This window comes from Trachurus trachurus (assembly GCF_905171665.1).
Source record: "Trachurus trachurus genome assembly, chromosome: 1".
NCBI classification, from domain to species: Eukaryota; Metazoa; Chordata; class Actinopteri; order Carangiformes; family Carangidae; genus Trachurus; species Trachurus trachurus.
In genome coordinates this window covers 33,825,385-33,853,212 of record NC_139891.1, presented here as the reverse complement: position 1 = coordinate 33,853,212, position 27,828 = coordinate 33,825,385, and the positions used below count along the sequence as shown (strand labels likewise).

Sequence of the window (27,828 nt, the reverse complement as noted above, 5' to 3'; positions counted from 1 at the left end):
GTCCCCCCCCCCACCACCCCCCCACCCTCAGGACACAACAAAGGCAGCTCGTCTCGCTCCCGGCCGTTTGAAAACGCTTCCCGCCGCCGGACTCATGACTGTTTGAAGGGACACGGCCCCACCGTGGCCCATGCACTGTACCCGTTTCCCTCCCTGTCCTCCTTGTCCCTCAAGCTGACGCAGAACCCCAGACACCTGCCCCCCCTCCCCCACCCCCACTCCCACCCCCACCCCGTCCCCGGCGACTCGCCCCCTCCCCCCCACATGGCGTCCGGCACCGAGACCGTGCACTACATCCACCTGCACAACTCCAGCCAGTCGGTGCTGGAGGCCCTGCGCACGCAGCGGCGCGAGGGTCTGTTCTGCGACGTGACGGTGCGGATCCACGACGCCTCGCTGCGCGCGCACGCCTGCGTGCTGGCGGCCGGCAGCCCCTTCTTCCAGGACAAGCTGCTGCTGGGCCACTCGGAGATCTCGGTGCCGCCGCTGGTGCCGGCCGAGACGGTGAAGCAGCTGGTGGACTTCATGTACAGCGGCTCGCTGGTGGTGCTGCAGTCGCAGGCGCTCTGCATCCTCACGGCCGCCAGCATCCTGCAGATCAAGACCGTCATCGACGAGTGCACGCAGATCATCTCTCAGAGGAAGGCGGCGGCGGGGGCGGCGGCGGCCGCGGCCGCTGCGGCGGCGGCGGGAGGAGGGATGCTGGGAGGAGTCCTGCCTAAACAGGAGGAGCGCGGCGGGGGCAAAGGGCGGGAGAGCGGCGGCAGCGGGAGCTGCTCCGTCGGCGGAGCGGGCGGCGGCGGCTACGCAAACTTCTCCAACTTCATGGCCGAGTGCGGCGGCGGCAACATGGCGGCGGGGCTCGGCGGCGGCGGCGTGGGCGAGGGCGGCCCCGGCCCCATGGAGCAGGCCAACACCGTCAGCCTGTTGGCGCTGGGCGACATGGGCGCCGGCGCCATGTGCGGCGGCGGCGTTGGCGGCGACGGCGGCGCCTCCATCCTCATGAAGCAGAGCGGCAGCTGCACTCAGGACGTCAGGTACAAGCTCCGAGACCTGTTGGCGCAGACGGCCAACGGAGCCAACACTAGTAGCACAGGGAACCTCGTCGCCGGCGGAGGCGTCGGCGGCGGCGTGGTGGTGGTCGACGGCGGCATCGGCAGGGACGGCGGCCTCCGCGGCGGCAACACAACTGACCTCTCGGACGAGCTGGTGGCGATGGACCGGTACAGCGAGGAGGAAGACCTGGACGGACGGGAGCGAGGCCGAGACGGGGACAGAGACCGCGTGGCGAGCCACAGCCGCAAGCAGAGGCAGCCGCTCCGACTCCAGGTAGAGAGACGACGGGGGGGGATAAAAAAAAATAAAATAAGGGGAAGTGTTGCCATGGTTACAGCTTTCAGGCATGCAGAGCTGCAACGGTTTGTTTTTTCTTTCTTTTTCTGCTTTTCTCCCTCTTCTCTCTCCTCACACACACACACACACACACACACACACACACACACACACACACAGACACACTCTCCTCCACCACCACACACTGCTGACTGCATTGGCGTAGAGAGGAGATATCGCTGAGATGTTTCTGCACTTTTCCGCACAATCGAAGAAGAAGAACAGGAACAGAAGCTCTCATCTTCATTTTTTTCATCAGCTTCAGCGTTGTTGATGATACTCGATGGACTTCTGCATATTCACCGTACGTCGTCGTCATCGTCGTCGTCGTCGCTGCAACTTACCAGCAGCTGCAGCAGCTTCGAGGAGCTGCGGCCGCCTCGATGCACCGACTATCTGCTGTGTTTTCTTATTTCTCCTGTTTTAAATGTGATTTTTTAAATGTTTTTTAATTGAAATTGACCCTTTTTTTTGTTTGTCTTTCTGTTTGTCGTTTCCTCCTCAGGTGCTGGGCGGCGAGGGGGTGGTGGTGAAAGACGAAGGGGTTCAGGACGCCGATGGGACCGTCTACGCCATGGAGGACGGGAGGCGAGACGGAGAGCAGGAGGGCAACCAGGAGTCCATGGCCAGCTTTGGACAGGTGGGATTTTGTTTTTTTTTGTTTTATACCTGCAGCTTGAACGTTTTTTTATTTTATTTTTTTTAATAATTCAGTAATTCTTCAACCACCACTTGTTTGCAGCAGGACGACGGTTGCGTTGAGGTTTTGATCTCAAGGTAACACACACACGCGCTCTGCTTTATTCAGTTTCTGTTTTTTTTTTATGGAAACTTTTAGAAAGACAAGCTTTTGAAGATCCACTGCATCTCTGTCACAATTCCTAAAGTAAGTAGAGAGAGAGAGAGAGGGAGGTTGGTTGGTGGAGGTGGAGGTGGAGGTGGAGAAGGAGGAGTGGTGGTGGGGTGGTGCGGAGGGGGGGGGTAAAGGAAGAAACGTGGTGGAGCAGATTTATGCCGCAGCCTGCTGTACCCTGCAGACTACACAGGGAACATCTGCCACACAGTCAAAAAGAAAATCCAGCACCAGCGCCTGTCAGTTTCCTCCAAACTGCTGCTGCTGCTGCTGCTGCTGCTGCAGAAGAGTTCGTCGGGTTTGTGATTGTGATTGTGATTGAGGGAGGGACACACAGACACACACACACAAAACAAAACAAAACAAAGGTGGATGATCCCGTCTGTCGTCGTCGTCAGTCTGGCAGGTTTCAAATGTTTATGTTTCTCATGTCATCAACATGAAAAAAGTAATTGTCAGAATTAAAGCGGCTCTGTTTGTCTGTCAGTCTGTGGGCAGGTTCCTCCTCTGCTGCTGCTGCTGCGTTTTAAAGTTCAAGGTTCATCAGGTTCATTTCTACAGAAGCGTAAACTTGAGTAATTTGTTTTTCGGGGTAATGAGTCATTTTTTTCCCTGTTTTTCTGACTAATTATTTTCTGTCAGGGCTCCAGACTGCCCCTACATGGGGGCATTTTACCCCTAACATTTGAGACGGTGCAAGTAAATTTTTCATCTACTTCAGGGTTTTCCCTGGGTTTTTTGAGACCAAGGTGGCAAACATGGAAATATTTCAACTTTTTTTTTTTTTTAAATCAACAGACACAAGCAGGAACTTGTTCTAGGTATATTATGACCAACGCAATATTATTATTACAAAAAAATTTAAATAAGTCTATATTTCAAGCTTGTTTTGTAGCGGAAGCTCCTCTTCCTGGTTCGTCCAAATTTGACGAACCGGGAAGAGGAGACCACCTCTGCAGCTGGGACTCTGTTCACTTGTTTGGTCCGCACCAGAGATGAATAAGCACAGGGCAGGTGCAACTGGAAATACTACCAAATTGAAAGGGCAGCAAGAAACGCATTGATGACCTCTTTTCGTGGAAGATCCCGCTGATCATTTTTATCCAATGATTGAGCGACCGTGGGACACACGTGCTGTTGTTTACAAAGTTGATCCGCTTGTGAAAAAATGCACTGTGAATACAAACCGCACCAAGTAAAAAAAAAATTGTTCGCACCAAAGCAAGTGAACTATCGGACTTTCCTGGTGTGAATACGCCCTCAGAGTCCTCCGTGCCTTCTCTGAGTTACAGCGGGGCTCCGTGCAGCACTGCATGTCCATATGACGGTTGAGAACGGGGCTCACTTTTCTTTGTCCAAAAAGACACACCAAAAAACATCCAAATACCTCCATGCTGCTCGTCTGTAATGTCCGTCTTGTACTGAAGCCCCGAAATGAGAAATCTTGCGCGATTTGCACTGACGCCGGCGCAAATCGCGCAAGATTTGGACGAACCAGGAAGAGCAACACTGGGAGCTTCCGCTACAAACAAGCTTAAAAAATAGACTTATTTAATTTTTTTCTGAACAATTTCTCATGTTGGGGCTTCAATACAAGACGGACATTACAGACGAGCACTATGGAGGTATTTGGATGTTTTTTGGTGTGTCTTTTTGGACGAAGAAAAGTGAGCTCCGTTCTCAACCGTCATATGGACATACAGTGCTGCACGGAGCCCCGCTGTAACTCAGAGAAGCCACGGAGGACTCTGAAAAACAGGATTTTTTAATTACTATTCAAGTGAATGCAATATGCTTCCGTACCTACATTTCTGCTTTCACATGTTAAGAACACAGATGTTTCCCACAGCAGAGCAATAAAGTGACAAGTTGAATGCAAGAAGACATGTCGTCCACAGTGGAGGGTTCAGTCAAAGAGAAACTATGCCAAGATTTTAACTTTAATTAAAGTGTTTTGGAGCAGTTGTCATGGTTAAATAGCTCTCTACGTTCCATCTATAGCGTCTCTTGGCTGAAAACCAACCTGGTGACATCAGCCCAGAGAAACGTGGATCTTTTACAGCGCTACCACACAAACACGCCCCGTAATCTGTATCACTTGTTAAAAGCTGAACTATTCAACCCGTCTGGTCTCTCCTCTCCTCCTCCTCTGTGTCTCTAACCCTCCTCTCCTCCACGTGCATTTGTTTCCAACAACTAAGCCGGTGAGAAATCAATCCATGGAGCGGTGATGGATAACGTTACTTATCATCTATCATGTTACCATGTGTGTATTTGTGTAGTCTTATCTGTCATTTAAACAAGTAGATTGCGGGTTATGTTTGTAGAGACGAGGCTCTGATCTTCCAAGGTTGGTTTTCAGCCAAGAGACGCTAGGTGGAAGGCAGAGAGCCTCCATTCTCCCTGGAACTAGTTACAAGTCATTGATTTAACCAACACTAGGACTCTGGAGCTGGTTAATTAAAATACAGATGTAGCATAGTTCCTCTTTGAAGGAACTTGGGGCAGAATTTGTGAAAAAATACTCATGCATTTTACGTTTTTTTAATGCTAATGGGTGATGAGGCGTTCAAAACAAAAAAATGAGCCCACCCACGTATCTCTCCGTTGCCTTGAACAGGCTGTGTGCTGCACAATGCGCTGCAATTCGTGGCCCAAATTTCCCACGCTGTCCTGCGGATGTGACGTCCTCGACGGCTTTGGCTTGCGACCGACGATGGAGGTCTTGCAGTAAACAGCTACGTTAACAGCGAGTAAAGAAATAACGTCACTTTATTAAGTTTAGTGACAGTTCAGCCAATCTGTGGTCAGTTTATCCAAATAACGCCTGTAAGGACGTTTTTGGAGAACTGCAGAGCCACTGTGGGAGCAGCCGAGCTGTACCGGCCGTCACAGAGGCAGCAGCCGGGGAGCCGAGCTCATCGGCCGGCCAACCTGCGTCGTCATCCCGGGGGAGAAAACAAGCCGAGTAACTTACCCGCAGGCTTTTAGAGGTTTACCGCCGGCTGGTTAAATTCTTTTTAGGAGATAATTTTGGTTTCATTGATGAAATCTAACAATTGTAGCAGCAACATTTATTGTATTTATTAAGTTATATAACATGGTTATGGTATACAAAGATACTTCACAACTCTAAACCGTCTTTGGTTGGGGTTAGAGGTCAGGGGCGCATTGCATTGTGGGATACAGTACACAATGTAGACTGGTTAGATCACGGATCTCATAGATCCATGGGTCAGATGCACACTGTGGATATTTTCTGAATCAGTACGACATCCGGGGATTTTTCACATACTGCAGATTTAGCTTTTGTTTGCATACTGCATACTACACACTGCACACTAGCAGCATAGTGTGCGGTCTACCAACCTCAGTAGACATTGATCCATGGATTTTCTTCTTGCCGGCTTTGTTGAAAACAAATGCACATGGCCAAAGGCGGGCGGAGGGAGTTTTATAAAATGTGTTCTCTGAACCTGTAGGGGGAGCTGTAGAGGAAACGTTTGTGGACGTTGCAGCCTCTGGAAATGAGTTGGACTCAAGCCATGATGTCTGTTGGTTGGGTGGTACTCTTCGTCATGGCAGAGACCAACGTAACGCAGGCGTGATCTGAGATCTTCTGTATTACATCCTGTTTTATTTTTATACACGCACGGCCAGGCGTGTCGTTTCCTCTTGTTGCTACGGAAAAGTGGTGACGCCATGTCTTTTCCTTCTCCATCCCGCTTTGAATCGGGGTTATTATGGTTACCGAAAACTAAGACTAAAACTGAAGGTAACTAGTGGAAGAAAAAAAAAATTAGTTCAAAATGAAAACGAGATAAAAACAACAATGAACAATGCAAAACTAACTACACCTAAACCAGCCGATTGAGATGACGTGCTGCTTCCACTGGGGGGCAGCAGAGCAGACATCGGCAGCTGCAATACGGCAAGAAGAAGGTTAGCTTAGCGTGCATTTTATGATTTGGTAGAAATGGTGAAAGTTGCAGTAAAGAAAATGCAGATAAGGTCGATATGGGACTGAGCTTCTACACCAAGTTTTCCTCCTGATACCTGGAACAACTAGGGATGGGGACTCGAGTTTGCGACTCGAACTTGAGTCTCGCTTAAGTCGCACACACAGTTAAGGCGCGTTTCCACTGCAGGAGTTCCTGGTAAAAGGAACCTTTACCTCTCACTCCGCTCTCTCGGTGGCCGTGTCTCCACTGCAGACAGGACCCACCGGGGTCGTGTGGTGACGTTCAACAGTTTCGATCATCGCACGGCCTGGTTTTTTTTTTTTTTTTTTTTTAAAGCTCTTGTAGTTGTTTTTTTTTTTAAAAAGATGGGGTTTTTAATAGCCGTCTCGATCGTCACGTAATCCCGCGATCTTGATTTATCACTTTTTTTTTTCCTAGGCCTACTGCTACTCTCATCTTTTTCTGAGTTATTCTCTCTTTTTTCCGTCCGTCTCGCGTTTTTAGTACCGTTGGGTTTTTAAAATGCCGCTTATTTCAGGGCTTTCTCTTAGCGTCACATCCTGCTTTGAGTCTGACCAATCAGCACAGAGTAAATCTCAAGCCCCACCAGGACTTCTTCAGGCAGGGACTCCGTTCGGCCCCGTAAAGGTTCCTGTAAGCGGCCCTGTGGGGGAGGTTCCTGCAGTGGAAACGCGCCTAGAGACTTCAGACTCGACTTGGACTCGTGTTTTAGGACTCGTGAACAATCATTATTTTCTTGGCTTATTCCGATCGGCAGCCCGATCCCCCATCCTTTTTTTTTTGCCGTTATAAAACACACACAGCTGCTACAGCTGAGCAGCACCACATAAGATAAGATAAGATAAAGTTACACTTTATTGACAGATCACTCTGAAATTTGTCTTGCGTCCCATGACGTCCAAGGTTTCACACAAATAATAACAAAATACCAAAAACATACATTTACAAAAAAGCATAAATGTAACCCTCAAAGGTCACATTTAAAGAAAAGTACAAACTACCTCCTAACTCCATTCACAACATAAATCCAACATTACAATGTGTCTTTGGTGCAACACCCAGTGCTCAGTCTGTACATGAACCCTAGGGTCGACTTAGAGCCCGAACTCTGGTTTAACAGTTTGACAGAGTGAGGGACAAAAGAGTTCCTCAGCCTGTTCAGTCCAGCTTGTGGAACTCTAAACCTTCTGTTTGATGGCAGAAGCTGATATTCCTCGAATAACACATGAGAGGGGTCAGATGAGATATTACTTGTAAGTAATATCGGTTTCAGATGGAGGTTAGATCTTCATATTGAACTCTTTTTATCAAACAAAGTGCAGCCAAACACCAGGCTAAAGAGAGAGGAGCAGCGGAGCTTTTTAAAAAAATGTTTTATAGCGGCACCGTCCCTACAGGTGAGGCACATGTAGACCGCTTCTTGTCAGCCCTTCCTTCACGAGGACTGCAGCTACATAACTGGCACTTATCAGGCTACTATATCAGGCTACTATAGGCTAAGTGCTACTGCTGAATTTTTTTGCTGTGAAATATGACTGAAGGCACGAGTCGAGTGGAAATCTGCACCTGTCAACACGCCCTCATGATAAGCTATACCGTGAAGATCTTATTACCTACTATAATAAACAGCCTAAATCGTTTTCCATGTTGTTGATCTAAGGGTTTTCTGAATTCAACAAAGCAAAAAAGTAGTGCAGAGGGACAGAGCAGCCTTCATATTGCATTGCAATAGCCTGTTTAAAGTGATCATATAAAATAAACAACTAATCAATAGTGTATGCTAATAGATAAAGGAGTGATAATAATACAGTAAATGCTTTGAATTTCTTAAATATAGCTGTGCAGTATTCTTAGTTAGTAGACTGGATCGCAGCAGATGAGAGACAGGAGACTTTTATTTTTTAGAGACTTGAGACTTGACTTGGACTTGCAAAAAGAGACTTCAGAATAGACCTCAAAATAGAAACTCAACTAAAACTGCTTCATCACTTGTTGAACTAACTAAAACTGAACAGAAATGAAGATAAATAAAAACTAAACTATAATAATAAACTTGCTTTGAATACATTTAAAGGGACAACGAGGAGTTTTGGAAAGGGAAGCGTTTTCACACTACATTTATGAGCCTCCGCGCACCGTGAAATTCTTTGACCGGCGCAAGACAGACTCATGTTTTCATTCATCAAGAATTAAAGTCAGTTTGTTATTTTATATCTCGGTAAAATTCAAAAAACAGTCTTGCATAAGGACAGGTACTTGTTGAAGATTCTTCTGGCAAGTGGTAGGAAAGCCATAACCAGAAAATGGTTGCAACTAGATCCTCCAACACTGATCCAGTGGCACGGGATCATTCACGAAATTTACTGTATGGAGAGACTTACTTTTGTTTTAAGACTTCAGTTGGAGAAGTGTATGAAACGCTGGGAAAAATGGATTGAATATGCATCTTGAATAGTGTGACATTTGACTATGATGTATGCGTATGTATGTATGTGTAATAGAATATTTAGATTTTAATTGTACCACCCATGATGATCTCATGTTCTTTGTTCATGTAGATAAATAAAAAGTAAAAAAAAAAAAGAATTAAAGTCAGAGGTTCGAAAACGATCAGTTACCGCCGTAGTTCCCACCATAAACGGCGATTCGGCGGCGTTATTCTCATGACTCGCCGCAAAACCGAGAGTAAAGAAACGCTGGTCGGCTCGCCCAGCATTTCCACCACCACTAAAAATAACGATAGAGACAAAACGATATATTTATCGAAAATGGGCCCATTAACAAGTGTGGGTAGCGGAGATTCATCCACATCAATATGAGACTTTTTTATTGTCGCGGAATTTTTCGTTCTGCTGATGGAGAAACTCCTCGTTGTCCCTTTAAAAAGTTGAAGCGGCTGCTCTTCTTCTGTTTGACTTGTTATCAGATCATAGTTTTGTGTTGCACCAGATTGCGAAACTATGAAGGTCAATGTTGTTTAATGTAATTAACCATAACCTTTAACTAACCTTTAATGGGCTTAATGCACAGCTCCACTACGAACTGAAACAAGCCAGCTCCTTTAGTTCCTGTTTTACATTATTGGACCAACTGATTAATCCAGATGTGCCTGACCATCGCTGTGAGGTCAATCACACCTGGATTAATCTATTAGTCCAATAATGTAAGACAGGGAATAAAGGAGCTGGCTTATTTCAGGAAGTCGTGGAGCTGTGCATTAACGCCCATTAACCTTTCTTAGTTTTGGCCGTTGACAGCGGCAGCGTACCAGAGAGGTCGCACAGTCGATGCCAAAAACAAAAAGTGAGCAACTGATAGAAGAACTATCAAGTAGCCTATTACTGCGATGAGCAACCAACTATTGTTTAAATGTCACACATCACACAGCACATGAGTCACGACAATAACTTCAGGAAGAAAAAGTTAGGGAAATTGTTGGTTGGTGTAGGATCGTCATAATTTTAATTACGGAAGCCTGTTGACTAATGTTCTCGGAGAGATATGGATGTGGGTTTTTTTTTTTTTTTCATTTTCGGAAGCCTTTGTAAGATCTGGACAGGGAAAACAGATATAAAAACTAGTCTTTTGTGCTAAATCTGACTTTTTTTCTTTCTTTTTTTTGAAACATCATTTTCATTTGACATTTGATTTTCATACTTGGTCCAAAATGATTTGTTACATCTTTCAAGTCTCTCAACAACTTCCGTCCGTCCACCCAACCCCGAACTCAGAGCCATCGGTCTAAGAAAACAATGATACTTTGATACTCTGGAAACTGAAAATAAAGAAAATATCTTATATACACGACACATATATCGCTATGGCTACAATATGTACAGCACACCTGCATGTCATCTGGTAAAAGTGGATATATGAATAATTAACAAAAATAAATAGGGGCTAAATCTGACATTTAGTTTAGTTAAGTTTAGTTTAGTTTATTTGCATATTATATAGCCTACATAAAAACTATGAAAATAATGAAATTAAACAACAGCGGTGGTCTTAAAAGTTAAAAAAAAAAAAAAAAAAAAAAAGATAATACAGAAATTCATAACATAAAAAAATAGGAGAAATAAACAATTTACATAGAAAATGAAAGATAAAGATTGAAGTCCAGAAGTGCTACCAATCTTTACTAAATAAATGTTCATTAACATGCTCTGTCTCTTTTTAAAAAGACACATCAATAAAATGAATATGACATGCCAGTAACTACACAGTTATTATAGTAAGGATTTTAAAGCACTTTTATCATTAAATACTAAAACATAAGTAATTAATGTATATAAATCCAATACATTATTCTTGTAGACTGTGAAAGCGCTGCAGCTTTGTTACTGGAAGGTTTCATGTTGTGTAATCTGACCGCAGCCACGGCCCAGTAAAGGTGTAATCTGGATCAAAATTATCCGGATTTTGAAATCCCTTTTTTTTGTCTTTTGTTATCCAGGATCACGTAATCCGTCTTTACTTTTATCCCAGTTGTTGGATTGGATCGGTCTGATCCTGATCCAAACTTTTTAAGATTACCAAATCTGGTCTTTTTTTAAACAGCCAGACCTGATCTGACCCACTACAAATGAATTAAAAACAAAAAACAAATTTGCAGTACATTAGTCAAATACATTGTGAATATTTTTCGATGTTTTTCAAATTCAAACTTCAAAATTCAAAATGCCAATTTCAATTTTTTTTAAAATTTAATTATCCAGTAGTTGGAGAAAAGTTGTTTTTTTTTCTAAATAACCAAAAGATAACTTTATTTACTTTGACACTAACATTTTCAGGTGCACAATATCAATGTTTATATACTACATTGCTTATTTGACCAATTTGAATTGAATTCAAATGACATTTTGTTCCTGAAATTCATCAAACTGCTGTTTTGGTTGTTGTTTTTTTTATCAAAGTTTTCCCGATCCCACTAAAAAAATGAGATTCTGATCCAGATTAAAACCAAGATTGGATGATCCAATCCAATCTCAGAATCCGTCTTTTGGTTTTGAAACCACCCATTTTCAAGATTTGCTCCAATCCATTATCCAAAATCCGATTAAATTACCTTTCGAACAACTGTGCCCAGATGTCAATCACATCTGTGTAGTGTTGTGGCAAGAGGTAACCTTTTAATTATTCAGTTATTTGATACAGTCAATAAAAAATGAAAAAAAAAGTAGAGACTTTTCATTTTGATTTGCAGAACTTTTTTTTTACAAAGAGATACTTCAAACCACTCCGTCTGGTTTCGTGTCTGTGAGGTGCATAACAGAGGTTACCGAGGTTACAGAGAGCTGCTTTTAACTTCCCATCGCACTTCAAACAGCACCGTCGATCGTGTGCAGCGCAGACATGATGTAGTCGGACCGGTTGGACGCCTCTGTGCGCTATGTCTCTCCTGTCATGTAATGTATAGGTGTGTGTTATGAGATATTTGCATATCCAGTTGTGATGCTTCATATAATGAGGGAGACGTGGTTTGTTTCGTATCAGCACATTACACGAAACGAGACGCAGCAGAGAGAGAGAGAGAGAAAAGGATGAACGCACAGTTGGACTACAGCTCCTCTAACATGCGCACGCTCACCGAGCTGCGGCCGTTCAGTGTGCTTCAGCAGGCGCAGGGGGGATTCAGAACCGTGCAGCAGGTGAGCAGCGGCGGGAGAGATACAGCGCTGCAGGGTTCGACTTTTGTCTTTCTAGATTTCTTAACCGAGCCTCTGTTTGTGTGTCTGTTTGCTTGCAGGATTTCTACGATGAGCAAGGGGTTTTCACTGAGAACTTCTGGCCCCAGAGCGAACCCCCCAGAGCCATGGCGTTCAACCCCAGAGGACGCGTCAACAAGCCCCTGACGCCGCCGCCGACCACGCAGTCCATCAACAACCAGGTGGGTTTCCCCTTCGCTTTCACTGTCGTCATTATTGGGGGTTCACTTCAGACTGTGGAGGTGGAGTAGTGATTCATTCATGTGCACAGTTTATCTCCGAGAGCTGAGAGCTTGTACCGACAGGCAGAGAGGTGTCTGTCGGCGCTGGTTCAGAGCCAGATGTGGGCTGATGTGTGCAGCTCACGCAGGCCTGTAATGTAATGTGTGATTAGGCACTGACAGAGGTGGATCAATGGGGGAGCAAGAATATAAAGGGTATGGACAATCATTATTCCTGGCAGTTTGTTTATTTTTCAATCAGTCAATCAATCGATCGGGCTTTATTTGTGCAGCACTTTTCATGCCCACAGAGTAAAAACAAGGAACATTTAGAGGAATATTTGGAGACACACATACATTCACATTCACATTCACAATAATTTTATAACATTGGATTTTAGAGACATTGAGGAAACGCTATCTTACACTCAATCATAATACTGGTGTTGAAGTAAGCCAATGACATTTGTAACAACAGAGAGGGGCAGGTATTATAAGTTTTCTTCATCCTGCTCCTTTTCATTCATGGTGAAAATGTGTACACTATGTATATGTGCAACTATGTGATAATGTACATCCCATGAATGAAATAAATCGAAAATAAATGAATTAATCATTTGCAATGGGGAAAACACTAGATACGTAAAATGAAGTAAAATAGATCAAATGAGAAGACGAGAAAGACACCAGATAAAATGAAGTCAAATAGTTTCAGTTTCAGTTTATTCAGTTTATTCGATCAGCATTTCCCCCCCCCCCCCCCCCCCCTTCTCCACAGGTAAAATTTACTAAATGTACACAAGTGCTTACTGTACATGTGATGAGGGGTGCTGATCGAAAAGGTGTAGGCTGAAGCCTAGGCTTATTATGCCTACCCTTTTTACCAAAACAAAAAAAGAGGTAAAGAGAGAGAAAAAAATAGACAGGTGTAGTAGGATAAAATAGAATAAAAATGGATGAATTGAAATAGAATAAAAAAAGGTAATAATAATAAATTAAATTGAATGTTTTATAACGATAAAAGTAATAAGAATCAGTTAAAAGCCAGGCTAAAAAAAGTAGGTCTTCAGTTTCTCTGCTGTTTTTGTCTCCAAACGTTTCTGTTTTAAATCATCAGAAGTGATCGATCGACAGTGCAAGTACATTTTTCATCTACTTGTGCGTGTGCAACCAGTAACTTTGCTGGGGGGGGGGGTTTCTTTGTTTATTTTAAACATGTAAGGGGCGACTCAAAAGAATCTGGGATCTGTCGTTACAGGTGTCTGTGACCTGTGTGTGTGAGGATCATGAATGAAAAAGTAAATGTGAATATTTCCTTGCAAGTCGATTTACAGTGTACACACAACACACCCTTACATTTTCTACTTGTGCTTCTAAAACTGTGCCTGTAGTAAAAAAAAAAAACAAAAAAAAAACGTTAGTCTTTTTAACTCATTTACTGTAAAAGTAATCAAGCAGCCACATTATTGTGAGGGATATTCACAATCCGATGATGTACTGTACGTTTATATGAAGCAGGAATGGGAAAGAGAGAGAAACATCACAGTGCAGGTAGCGGTGGGGCAAAAAAAAAAACTGAATTTAGAGCAATAGAAAAATGCATCGTCTCTACTTTGGAGAGAGTTTTATGTGACTTTTGTGTATCAGAAGTTTCCATCGTCTTAGGAATATCAGGAGGAAATCAAACTGTCTGGAGAAAGTTGTGACAGTAGTTCAGATTCTGTTTGACATCTTTAATTGGCGAAGGGTTCAAAGGTTCTTGAGTGAGATGAGTTGGCAAAGTTTGGATGAAAACATGCAGACAAGAAACTGTTACCTGGACTTTCTGGTTTGACTCCACTGGTTCTGGTTCTGTCTTTGTTTCTAGGAGTTTCCAGACAGAGTTACACACACGCACCGAGCAGGTTTTCATTTATGTCATTATATGATAATTATTATTTACGGGACATGTTTATTATGCCTTTATAAGGACAGTGAAAAGAGACAAAGGGCGGAATGATCGTCATTCGTCACAGTCGGTGCTTCGAGCGATGCCTACATGGCATCATGCCAACAGAATATATAACCTATTTGCATAATATATATACAGCTCCAAACAATACAACATATAGGTCGTGTGTATATGTGAGTGAAAGGAGGACAGATGTATAGGTGTGTATGTGTGTATATATATATATATATATATATATATATATATACAGCTCTGGAAAAAATTAAGAGACCACTCCCAAAACGATCAGTTTTTCTGGTTTTACTATTTATAGGTATGTGTTTGAGTAAAAGGATTCTTACGGATGCTTACGGAAAGGCATTGAATTCATTAATCTAAAAACAAGGCCTTAATTGGCATTAAAATGTCTTAAATACATTTTTCAAAAGTCTTAAAAATGTTAACACTTGGTAAGTGGGATTTTATGGTTGTAATTAGTCTCAAATCTCAAAATAATTGGTAACATTCTGACATAGAGAAGTTAGTGGCGGCCGTCAACGCTAAATTTCTCACCGACACCAGCTCTCAAATCAGTTCCCCCCCCCCCCCCCCCCATCATTCATGTAGCAGTCACTTTACCTTGGACCACATAGGAAAGTGGGTAAAATTGTCCCTAACCCTATGTAATAGATGTGGTGACGTTTTCTTTTCTTTCTTTTTTTTCTTTTTTGCATTTGTGTTTATTGTGAAGTCGGTCTTAAATTTCATTTCAAGGGGCATTAAAAACGTCTTAAAATGTCTTAAATTTAAGTTGGCTTAAGCTGTAGGAACCCTGAATTAAAAAAAAAAAAAAAAAATGTTTTATTCTATCAACTACCGACAACATTTCTCCCAAAATTGAAATAAAAATATTGTCATTTAGAGCCTATGAGCCCCGCGGGCACACAAGCAGCGCGCCAACGTCATCTTATGGCCCGAAGCTGAAATCAAACGCACCCCTTCTGCTGCGGTCGAGTTGAATTTTGAACGCAGGAAACCCTATATATATATATATATAGATAGATAGAGAGATAGAGAGATAGATGGATGGATAGACATGTTTATTGCTTTTTTTTATTATTAATGATATTAAATCTGGTTATTTATCTAATTCTAATTAGCCTCCCAGATGTGTATATTTATGTGTATAGGATTATAAAGGAGTATCAGTGCTGTGTAATGTGTTTTTTTAAATTCATTTCACTCTCGTTTGATGACAAAGAGCGGGGACATGAAAAAAAAACCACCACATTTTCTGATTTCGGCTTCACAAATGTGAACATTTTATAAGTTTTATTTGAATTAAATCATGAGTTTCTGACGCCCACACACACACACACACACACACACACTTCTAGGCGTTCACTTAACCGATCCAATAAATCTGTTAACACATGACGTTGCGTGACGAGTCTTTAACTACCACTTAACCAGGGTGATTGAGTGACAGGTGCGTGATTTGTTTGAAGGTTTGTGTGACCCTGAGCCACGAACACGCAGTCCTGCCCTTGTTTGACAACACCTGAGGAACTTAAAGTGTCACATCAGACTCATGTGATGAGCTCATTTACCGTACATTCGACTGTGAGTTATGTTTTCACTTCAAAATGGACTGGACAGGGAAAATAAACCATGTATTTTATTTATATATAGAAACAGGTGTAGCAATTTACCTTTTTCTAATAGGAAAAAAAGTTTAAAAAAATGAGAGAGAACATGATGAAATCGGAGAAAAGATATTTAAAAGACAATAAAAATAAATGAATTAGTAATAGATGGATGGATACGTGTAATAATGACCATGTTAACTTGACTTTTGTGTCCATGGTTTTTCTGTCCCTAGGGTGAATTTTCAAGAAAAAGTATTTTTCAGGGGGAAATGAAACAGTTATTGTGTTTGTTGGGGTGGAGTTGTAATGTTCAAAACATATTAAAAAAATCATATGTATATATATATATATATATATATATATACAGTACATACAGTGGGTACGGAAAGTATTCAGACCCCTTTAAATTTTTCACACTTTATTTCATTGCAGCCATTTGCTAAAATCAAAAAAGTTCATTTTATTTCTCATTAATGTACACTCAGCACCCCATCTTGACAGAAAAAAACTGAAATGTAGAAATTTTTGCTAATTTATTAAAAAAGAAAAACTGAAATATCACATGGTCATAAGTAACCCTTTGCTGTGACACTCATATTTAACTCGCATGCTGTCCATTTCTTCTGATCCTCCTTGAGATGGTTCTACTCCTTCATTGGAGGTTACAAAAGAATTTCTGCAGCACTCAAGGTTCCTAAGAGCACAGTGGCCTCCATAATCAGACCACTCCCAAAATGATCAGTTTCTCTGGTTTTACTTTTTATAGGTATGTGTTTGAGTAAAATTTAATTAATTTGTTTTTGTTCTATTCCATCAACTACCAATAACATTTCTCCCAAAATTGAAGAAAAAATATTGTCATTTATTGGCTAATGACTAAACTAGTCTAAATAACAAAATATCAAGTCTTTTCAGACCTTGAATAATAATAATAATGCAAAGAAAACATGTTCATGTTTATTCCTAAAGAACACAGCAAGAATATTTAACTCAGGAAAAAAAAAAGAAACATTTTGTGAAAGTGGTCTCTTATTTTTTTCGGAAAAATGTTTCTTAAAAGCATCTCTACATGTATGACAGTCATTCTTTTCTTTTCTTTTTAAATACCAACTCAAACACAACTCATTCTCCTTAATGAGACACTGATGAGGTCATCACCTGAACCACATCTGGTTTTGTAGGAAGATTATAAAAACCACTGCTGGGATTAAACATTGACATTATCCCACAAAAACTGATTTATAAACTCTTCCTGAGTTAAAATATTCTTGCTGTGTTGTTTAGGAATAAATATGAACATGTTTTCTTTGCATTATTGTTATTATTCAAGGTCTGAAAAGACGTGATATTTTTGTTATATAGACTAGTTTAGTCATCAGCCAATAAAAGCTCTAAATGACTTTTTTTTTTTTTTTTTTTTTCAATTTTGGGAGAAATGTTGTCGGTAGTTGATAGAATAAAACAAACCAAAAAATAATAATTTTACTCTATTTACTCTAACACATACCTATAAATAGTAAAACCAGAGAAACTGATCATTTTGGCAGTGGTCTCTTGAGCTCTTTTTTTTCATATTTTTATTCAGTTATCACACTGCACATCGGACATTTTGCTGAAATCGTGCAGGCCTGATTTAGATATTTTAGTTTGGAAATAATAAAACAAAAATAATTTTATTGACATATAATCAGTGTTTATTGTTTGCGTGCTGCTGAGTTATGCTAGTAAGTCTAAAACGTCAAGGAGCTGTATGTAAGAAATGTGTCAGAGAGTCGTCATATCACTCAGTTTGTCAGCAGAGACAAAGGAAACCTGTTAATTTGAAACTAAATGACAACTGTTGTGCAGCAAGTATGTTCGCATTTATCCGGCTATGGTACAGTGTTTCCCTCAGGCAGCAACATACCAGTTTGTGGCCTGTCACATCTCCACAATGCATCTCTTTTAATGCTGTAATACTTTACCATAGGGAACTAATAACAATGCACTAATAACAATGCTTTAATTTATCACATGACTTCCAGGAAGCCACACTGAAACGGGTAAAGAAACAGGTTTGCCATTTTGCTCCACTAAAACAGTCTAAAAACATAACTTCCTATAAATATATTTGCACTAATAGATTAGTAAAGTTAAATTTTTAATAGTTCTATGGAATTTTATCTGGTTATTAAAGGGATACTTCACCCAAAATCAATAATTCACCAATTTTCCACTCACCATCATGCTAAGGAAGGGTTTGGAGAAGTCAGACGCTTTAGGAGTTCCAGGGGGAACTCAATGGGCTTTATGCACAGCTCCACCACTTCCTGAATTTAAGGCAGGTCCTTCATTTCCTGTCTTACATTATTGGACAAACTGATTAATCCAGGTGTGTCTGAGTAGTCACAATGGTCAGACACACCTGGATTAATCAGTTTGTCCAATAATGTAAGACAGGAAATGAAGGACCTGCCTTAAATTCAGGAAGTGGTGAAGCTGTGCATAGAGCCCATCGTCCAAAACACACACTATGAAACATCCAGAAACATCCAGATACCTAGTAAGTAAGTAAGTAAGTAAGCCACTTCTCCCAACCCTTCCTTGACATGACGGTGAATAGAAAATTGGTGAATTATTATTGATTTTGGGTAAAGTATCCCTTTTTAAATAATGGAAACTTGTCAAATGCACCTGTTATCAGAAGGCAACAACGTACCATTATAGAAAATTGCAATGTTGCCTTGAGGCTACAGTGAACCGTTCTAAAAATAGCTTGCACCGACAATTAAAGGTAACGAACCTACTGCTAAAACTATAGGGATTATGGTAATGTGCCACTGTGCCAAAATGTTGAACTATCCCTTTAAGAGTTTGAAGAAAAAAATTTTTTCAAGATAAGGCGAGACACCAACAGGCAAAAACACTGTTTTTTCATGCACTGATCAATTTTGAGATTTTTGGCTATTTTTCTTTCTTAACATGTATTCTTTCATAAAAGTTAAAAGAAATGGTAGAAAATCAACATTAAGGTTTTTATTTTACATAATTTTGGCTCTTTTGTTGGTAGATTTGTCCTAAATTTGCCAAAAGTTAACATGCTACTGTTGTCTGAGCCATGTCATGTCAGGTATCATTGTAAAACTCTCTCTCTCCTGAACAATGATGTAGGCTTCAAAAATTGTCATCTCCTCCGTATCCGCAACCAATCGTAAAAGTGTGATTTACATTAACAATTTATGGAATTTTACACTACAAGTCTTAAAAGGCCGTTTTCTCAAAATGAGTTTTTCCTCAGACTCTGACCCTGAAATCTCCACTTCAGCAGCACCTACAGACACCAAACCTTCCAGTTTGATTCCTGTCTATATTATGAAGGTTTTTACAGAGGGGGTTGTTGATATATCATTCACAGCCTGATTTATACAACATTTTATTCCTAAAGACATGGCTAAATTGGATTTTTTTAGGGCTGGTGACAGTATTTTCTCATCTACAAAGTAATAAAAAGAGATATCCAAAATCTCCTCTGTAAAAACTTCTGACTCTAATATGTCAACAAAATGAAACAAGAATTTTGAAAGAGGCTTTATCCATTTTTCAGATTTCGGGTCAGGAAATGTATGCAAATTAGCACATATTTCATCAGATATTGCCTCATTTACATATTTAAACATCAAATTTGGAAAAACTTGTAATACAAAAAATATTTGTCTTAATGTAAGTGATAAACTTGGGAAGTTTCATGGTGATATCTGTTATTTAAACATTTTACCCTATCCATCTCCATAAATATCCGGACAAAACCAGTAGATGAGGCCAGTGAATATTTGCTGATGAGCTGAGCCGTTAATTTCTTGACTTCAACAATAATCCTTTTTCTTTTTCTTTTTCTTTTTCTTTTTCTTCTCCTTCTCCTCCTCTTCTTCTCCTCCTCCGTCCTCAGCTCCTGTTCCAGTACCCGGTGAGCCAGTCGCAGCCGGCGCCGTTCTACATGGGCGGGATCGACAGCATGGCGGGGACGGAGCCCAGTCAGCAGCAGCAGCAGCAGCCGCCCCCGGCGCCGATGACCCCGGCCCCGCCGCCGCCGCCCCCCGCCTCCTCCTGCTCCGCCGGCCCCTCCCCCTCCTCCCAGGGATCCGAGACCTCGTTCGACTGCACGCACTGTGGCAAATCTTTACGTTCCAGGAAGAACTACAGCAAGCACATGTTCATCCACTCCGGTAAGACGCCGCCAGTATTAGGGCCTGAAATCGACCGTTATTTCTTGACATTATGACGCAATTAATTGTTATTTTTGCTGTTTCTTGACATTGTCATGTAATTAGCAGCAAACTGACTCGTACACTGCAAAAACTCAAAATCTTTCCAAGAATATTTGTCTTATTTCTTGTCAAAATGTCTAATTTCTAGTCAAAACTAATCTCTTTCCACTTTAAATAAGACTCATCACCTAAAAATTTACTTATTTTTAGATAATTCTCACTTGTTTCAAACAAATTCTCACTTGAAATAAGTAGAAAAAATAAGAAAGAAAAACTTGCTCCACTATTTCAAGTGAAAATATGCTTGAAATAAGTAAAAAGTATCTAAAAACAAGCTACTTTTTATGTATAACTATGTATGTATATGTATAAATATACTTATTTTAGGTATAATGAGATTTGTTTTGACTAGAAATAAGACAAATATTCTTGGTAAGATTTTGAGTTTTTGCAGTGTATCAACAGTTCCGGTTATCTGCCGGTGTGACCCGTGACCCCGGACCGTGACGTGACGCCAGGCCGCGCGCTTCCCTCTGCTGCCATCCTCTTTGTTTTTACTTCTTGAAAAGTTTTACCTACAACACAGCATCGTTTCCAGAGATGAAAACGACTCTGAGAGCTACGACGGAGTATTATGGCCTGAAATCGACCGAAGCCGAACTTCTAAACATTTCATGTTTCCATGGTTTCCTCCGACTTTCCGAACTCAAACCAATCACGATTCATGACATGCATGACGTCATCTGCGTTCTTATCTCATACTGCCGTAAGGCAGTTTCTCGCGATAGTTCTATCCATTGATGAGATTTGTAACACCGAGTCGGAGGACTGATCTTGCAAGTGCGGTTTTCAGCCAGTGGGGGGGTGGGCGCATTGGCCTAGACCCCATTCACCTCATAATAGGTCACTCAACCATCACAGTGTCTCTGAGCCACAATAATTACAGCCCAAATCCTGCATAGTTCTGCTTTAAAGGCCGTTTTCTCAAAACGTGAATGCAGCATGAAAAAAAAAAATACGATTGAGTTGCTTGTGATATACAACCACAACGCTAGATGGGAGGAATTCCTACACAATGTTCCTTTAATATAAGAAGCGTTAGAAATTCAAACGTGATTTGGGGAAAGATTGACACAATTGATCGTCTCCATGTCGACGGCCCTAAGAGGCTCCAGATGCCGTCATTGATAGAAACAGGGGATCATGTGATTTGTGGTTTGACTACATTTTCATTTCAACCTCTGTCTAGACTGTCACTCACACACACAGACATAATAAGTGTGATGATTACTGGCAATTAAAAAAAAAATTCTAAAAATGAAGACCAGCAAACGAGCTGCAGAGAAGAAAACATGGTCAGTAAATACTTGTACTAAAATACCAGAGTTGTGTTCACCAGTGTTCGGCCTCAGGTGTGAAATGTGTAATAATGTGTAATTAGGGGTCTGTCTGTCTGTGTCGGCTCGTTGTGGAGGATTCACATCGTTCCTCAGCTGTTTTCAGTCTCAAACAGGAGCTGAGGAGACTGGGAAGGTCACAGGTTAAAGGTCAAAGGTCAATGTGTGTGTGTGTGTGTGTGTGTGTGTGTGTGTGTGTGTGTGTGTGTGTGTGTGTGTGTGTGTGTGTGTGTGTGTGTGTGTGTGTGTGTGTGTGTGTGTGTGTGTGTGTTTGACGTGACAAAACACTTTTTTCTTTCGTCATTAATCAAAACTCATTATGACAAGATTTCACACAAATGGTGAATCTTTTTTATGTGTATTGTTTTGTTTTGTCAGTTTCCACGACAACAAAAGATGTCGTGCACAAAATGATGATCGATAAATAACACATGCCTAACAATGTTTACATGTTTAACCCTCCTGTTGTCCTCCTGGGTCAAGGAAGGAAGGAAGGAAGGACGAAGGGGAAGATGTGAGGAGAGAAGGAAGGAAAGATAGATAGATGGTGGGAACAGATTGAGTCAGCTGGGTCGAAAAGGAAGGAAGAAGTAAGGATGAAGGGAAGGAAGGAAGGAAAAATTGTGGAAAGAAGGAAGGGAAAAAGGAAGGAAAGAAAAGTGGAGGGAGGGAACAGATTCGTTCAAGGAAGGAAGAAAGAAAGAAGGAAGGGGGAAAGGACTGGAAAGAAGGAAGGGAAAGATGGAGGGATAGGGAACAGATCAGGACAATTGGATCAAAAAAGGAAGGAAGGAAGGAAGGAAGGAAGGAAGGAAGGGGAATAGGGTTGTGGAGAGAAGGAAGGAAAGAAGGAAGGATGGAGGAAGGGAACAGATTGGGTCACATTTGACCCAGAAGGACGACAGGAGGGTTAAATGTATTTCAGAGAAGAAAAGATCAGTAAAAAACAAAAATTAAATCATCATTGCTGATGCTGAACGTAAAAATGTGAGAAAATATCCTGAAGTAGATAAAAAAAAAAAAAAAGTTTCTGTTTACATTTCACTATTTTCATTGTTTTTATGTAGGTTATGGGCAAATAAACTGATGATCTGATAACGTCCAGTGGTGGACAGTAACAGAGTAAATTTACTTGAGTACTGTACTTAAGTACATATCCAGAGGATTTGTACTTTACCTGAGTATTAGATTTCTTTGGTACTTATTACTCTTACCTGAATACATTTCCAAGACAAATATTTTTACTTTTACTCGAGTTAATTTCTAGAAAGGCTGAAAAGTAGGGATGGGCATTTTGAATAATTTCCTAATCGAGTAACCTAACCTGGTGTTACCCGGGTAACCGAATACTGTAATAAAAAATAATATGACGTCATGTGTGACGGACAGAGCGCAGCCGGTGCATAAATGCGCTCTGTCCGTCAGACAGTCGCATCACTGACACAGCGTCGTCAGGTGGATAATAAGAGTAGAGATGGAGTTTAAGTTGCACATATGGGGCAGATGTGCATCTTTATGCCGGGGAATAAAGGCGCTGCATGCGCTCTGAGCGCATTTATGCCGCGGCTGCCTCGGAGGAGAAAACTTTTTTTTCTTTTTTTTTTTTTTTTAATCATTAGCGGTGCTTATTTATTAGTCCACACTACATGTTGGGGCCTTCGGTCCTCTCTGCCTCGCATCGTTTCAGGAAATAACTGGGAAGGTTTCAGAATGTTTGTAAACTGAAAGCAGATTTTCTAATAGACTTGATGACACCTGTCGTCTCCGTCCCGACGGCGTAAACCGAGGGAACCACCACAGATTATTGTAAAAGGTTTGAAAGTCCGAGGCTCGATCCAAAAACGCTTTTACACAGCAGAAAATCACGTTGCTTGATCCGAAACTGTTTAACACTACAAAAAGCCGAACCACGGCATGATGATGTAGTTTGATCCGACACTAGACTGTTGCTCTAACGTGCCGTTTTTTAATCCTAGGTTAACCGGATAATAAATTCATAACCGGATAGCAGATTGCCTACTCGGGTACCCGGGTACTCGGGTAACCGTGCACATCCCTAAAGAAAATGTATAATCGTGACATCCCTACATGAAAGTAAAGGTCATGTACTAACCCGTGTGTGTGTGTGTGTGTGTGTGTGTCTGTGTGTGTGTCTCTGCAGGTCAGAAACCTCATCAGTGCTCCATCTGCTGGCGCTCCTTCTCCCTGCGCGACTACCTCCTCAAACACATGGTGGTGCACACCGGCGTCAGGGCCTTCCAGTGCTCCATGTGCGGCAAGCGCTTCACGCAGAAGAGCTCGCTCAACGTGCACATGCGCACCCACCGGGCCGAGCGCACCTTCCAGTGCAACGTGTGCCACCGGGCCTTCACGCACCGCACCTTGCTGGAGCGCCACGCCCTGCAGCACGCCCACCACCCCCACCCCCACCCCCACCCCCACGCCCCCCCGACCCCGGGCCCGGGCCAGGGGCGCGGAGCCGACATGACCTCACCTACCAAGCACAGTCCTCCGGCGCTGGGAGGACCCTCAGGTATGGCCGCCGCGGCTGGCATGGTGGGCAGCATGGCCAACATGCCCAGCCACGGAGCCTCCTCCAACTAGAGAGAGAGAGGGGGGGGATAGGGGGGATAGGGGGGAGAGCCCACTCCTCAGGCAGGCGGTCCTCCTAACAGCCTTGTTGATGTTTTTAGTTATCAAGGGAACAGCGATTCAGCCTTTAACCAGGGTTCCTACTAGGGTTGCAAAGGGTGCGGAATGATGGGAATTTATGGGAATTATTAGGATTTTTGGGGGGGAATTAACTGGAAATTGGGGGTCATTTAAACAAACTGTATCATATCCAAACATAAATGTTAATATTTTGTTTTGTCATAGGAAGACATCCATGCAAAATAATACAATTTAAAAAACATGACATTTCAACAGATTTATTTGTGAGTAGAACTTTATCAAGTTTTAATTCTTGTATGAACAATCAGTTATTTTACTGAACAACAAAAACATGAATGTTGAGTAAAATATTACTCACCTGGCCTATAGCCCTGCCTGCAGTAAGCAGTGTACTGCGTGCATGTGATTGAGGAATAGCATAGATATTCAAGTGTACTTGCATTAAATCTGGTTGTTTAAGCCAAGATTATGCTACAATTATATTTCCCTAACTATATTTAAGTTCCCTGTTAAGGGCCAACCTTCAATTTTGTAAATTTCAGATTTATTCCCGTTTCCAACTTTGAAAATTCCCAGAATTTTGCAACCCTAGTTCCTCCACAAAAAGAAAAGTAGTTTTACCTTTTTTCTTTGTTTTTTGTTTTTTTTACTGTGGTCGCTAGTCCCTTTCCTGTCATCGCTTGGTTTGCCATGACGACCAATCATAAGCCGACAGAGCGACAACATCAATTCATTCAGTTAATGAGCGGCCATTTCTTTTTCTTTTTTTTTTAGTTTAAATCCAAGAAGGTGTAGAAGGAGGAGGAGGAACCCTGTTCAAAGACACCAGGGAGTCACCAAAGAGGTTAGGAAGACAGGAGGGGAGTGGGGCTGCAAGGTGGAGGTGGAGGGGAGGGGGGGAGGGGTTTTATGGAGATGCAAGTTAGGGAAATAAATAGGTGGAAATGGGGGGGGGGGGGTGGGGTGGGGTGGAGGAAGTTTGAAGGGTCGGATTCACCGTCAGTTCACTGAATTCAGCTCCATGAGTTCAGTTCAGTGCTTCAAATCCAAAGTGTTGATATTAATATGAATATTAATGTTGATAAAAATGAAGTAACAACTCGTTTAATATTCAAAACTATGAATAAATAATAAGTTCTCATTATTAAAGTCGTAGTTTTGACAACAACGTCACGAGAGGAGCTTCCTTCAGCTTCTCACTCCCTCCCACTTTGTTTGTTGTTGAATAATTATGATAATCATAATAATAATAATAATGATAACAAAGATGAATAAAGTTTTTTTTTCTGAATTAAGTGAATTGACGTGTGAACGGAGCCCAGAGCCATTCAGGAGAGAGCAGAGAGGGTTGTTGTTGTTGATGATGATGATGAACGATTCGATGAAGAAGAGTAGTCAGAGCAGAGTGGGACTACAGAGGGAGGAAGAGGAGGAGGAGGAGGAGGAAGAGGAGGCGCGACGCACAGCAGTGTGAATGAATTTCACCATCATCCATCAGACAGCTTTGTAACATTTTCCACAGGCGCCACCGCTCGGCCCCAGGATCATATATACCTCGAACCAGGACGAGCCCCCGGCGGCTCGGAGGGACACTATTACTCTTTACTCATTGGAAAATGTTTCAGCATGTTTTACACACACACACACACACACAAACACAAACACACGCACACAAATATACTATATATATATTTAAATATATATATGTATATATACAAAAACAACAACAAGAAAAAAAAAAACCCTCGCACACATATATATACACAAACACACACACCTACAATTACCTCGGTGGTCCAAAGACAGGCATTATGCTTCACATCTTTTAAGCTACATCAAACGAAGAAACAGTGAAAAACTAAAAAGCTACGATAGATCCATTTACTTTTTTGAAAGCTTACTAAAGTACTTCTATGTAAAGTTCCTGTACATCGCTATGACGCTCAGTTTATTATTTGTTGCTCATGTGATTCTTTGATGCAGAAATTACGGCAGAACATTAAAAAAAAAACGATAAAAAAAAAACTTTTAAAGTGAAAGAGCCATTCACAGGAAGTTAAACTTGGTTGGAATAACTATGACAAATCAGTAACTTTTATCAGGATTTTTATTATTGAGTGTTTGGTTGTGTTTGTCTTTTTCGGGGATCTGGTTATATAACAATAAGTGGGTAAAAAAAAAAAAGTGTTTGTTGCTTAAAAAAAACAAAAAAAAAAGCTTTTCTCGCAGCACTATTGAAGAAAAAAGAAAAACTTTTTAACATTTTAGTAAAACTAAATTAATCAAGAAAACGTACAATCACCCCTACTACAAGTTTTGACCAAGTCAAACTCGTGATAATGTTGATTATCACAATAATATTTATTACAATTTGATCTCTATGCACAATTAAGTTTGCACATCCTGTTACTTAGACCTAGATGTTGTCGTCCCCCCCTCGAGTATTTGGCCTAAGATTGTTTATGTTCTACTGTTTTTTTGTGTTTCTTTTCTTTCTTTCTTTTCACGTCAGCGCCTAAAAGGTGATCTTTAAAAAAGACGTTTTGTGTCCCCAGCTTTCTGCTCATTCTCCTTTTAAACTGTTTGTCAGTCGAAAGCATTAAATGATTATTATTATTAAAGCAGTGTAGCTACTTATTGAGCTTTTTGTAAAGAGCCTTCTCAAATTGACATGACTTCAGAAGTGGACGTCCCCCTTAAAAAGGAGCCAGAGATAATTTTTAATGAGCTTGAGAACTTTGCGAGTGATGAGATAATTAGATATAACATAATAAGGAGGAAAAATCACTTTAATCAAGATTTTCTTTTTTCTTTTTCTTTTAAAAAAAGAGTGAATCCAGGAAAAAAAAGGTGTAGGATGGATTCACATCCCCTTCAGTCCGGACTTCACTATAAATATTGACATTATAAATGTCCCATTTTTAAAATGTGGAATTAAAAAAAACTGCTTATTTACACAGGAGCAGCAGGTCCGCCAGCGCGTTCAGTCCGTTGGCCTCTGAACATCACACACACACACATACACAGATTTGCTGACTCAGTAGTTTTTGTTTTCTGTCCAGGAGGAAGTGGACAGAAACTTCTCCAACTCACCGGCAGTCGGTCGGTCGGTTGGTTGGTTGGTTGGTTATAAGCTATATTATAATAAAAAAAAAAGAAAAAACAACAAAAAAAAAAAGTGTTAACGCCAAACCTTTGGTGCTTTTATGGAAATCTTTACCTCATGTTGCCAGTTGCCAACAACGACGACGCGCTGCGGCCTGTGTGTTTTTTGTTTTGGTAAATAAGCGGTGTTGAGCTGTTTCAGAGGTTTGATCTATCCTCAGAAAGTGGAAGTGGTTTTGGTGCATTTTGTCTGAGGCGGACCCTTGTACAGTACTGTAATATGTGTGCTTTGAAGCCATGTCAGCGCATTGTAACGTACTGTGTTATGCTTTTTTTGTTTTTTGTTTTTTTGTTTCCTGTTGTTTTACTGGGAGGGAAGTTGATAATTGTTTTTTCTACATTAATATTTCTTTAACAGATGTTAAATATGTCAGAAGAATTAAAAAAAAAAAACCTGTCATTTTATAAAAAACAAAATTTAGAAAAAAAATCACTTGTCATCGTACAACCGCATCTTTTATGTATAAAAAAAACAAACAAAAAAGACTAAAAGGCATGATTTTAACTTTTTTCTGAGAACTTAGATGTCGTACTCAATGAATTAATTGAATTTTAAAAATGAGTGATTTCAAAGATTTCTTTCTCCAAATAAAAAGTCTTCTATGGCACCAGGCCA

General features: G+C 41.2%; 1 protein-coding gene across 1 annotated transcript; it reads left to right on the top strand.

Moving 5' to 3' along the window:
• Positions 1-159: 159 nt before the first annotated feature.
• On the top strand, positions 160-27,828 carry zbtb45 (zinc finger and BTB domain containing 45). Its single transcript, XM_083970293.1, is given in 7 exon segments — positions 160-640; positions 643-689; positions 691-1,329; positions 1,898-2,032; positions 11,975-12,115; positions 19,659-19,935; positions 23,536-27,828. Coding segments are annotated over 7 exon segments (2,058 nt in total). The 5' UTR covers positions 160-264; the 3' UTR covers positions 23,979-27,828.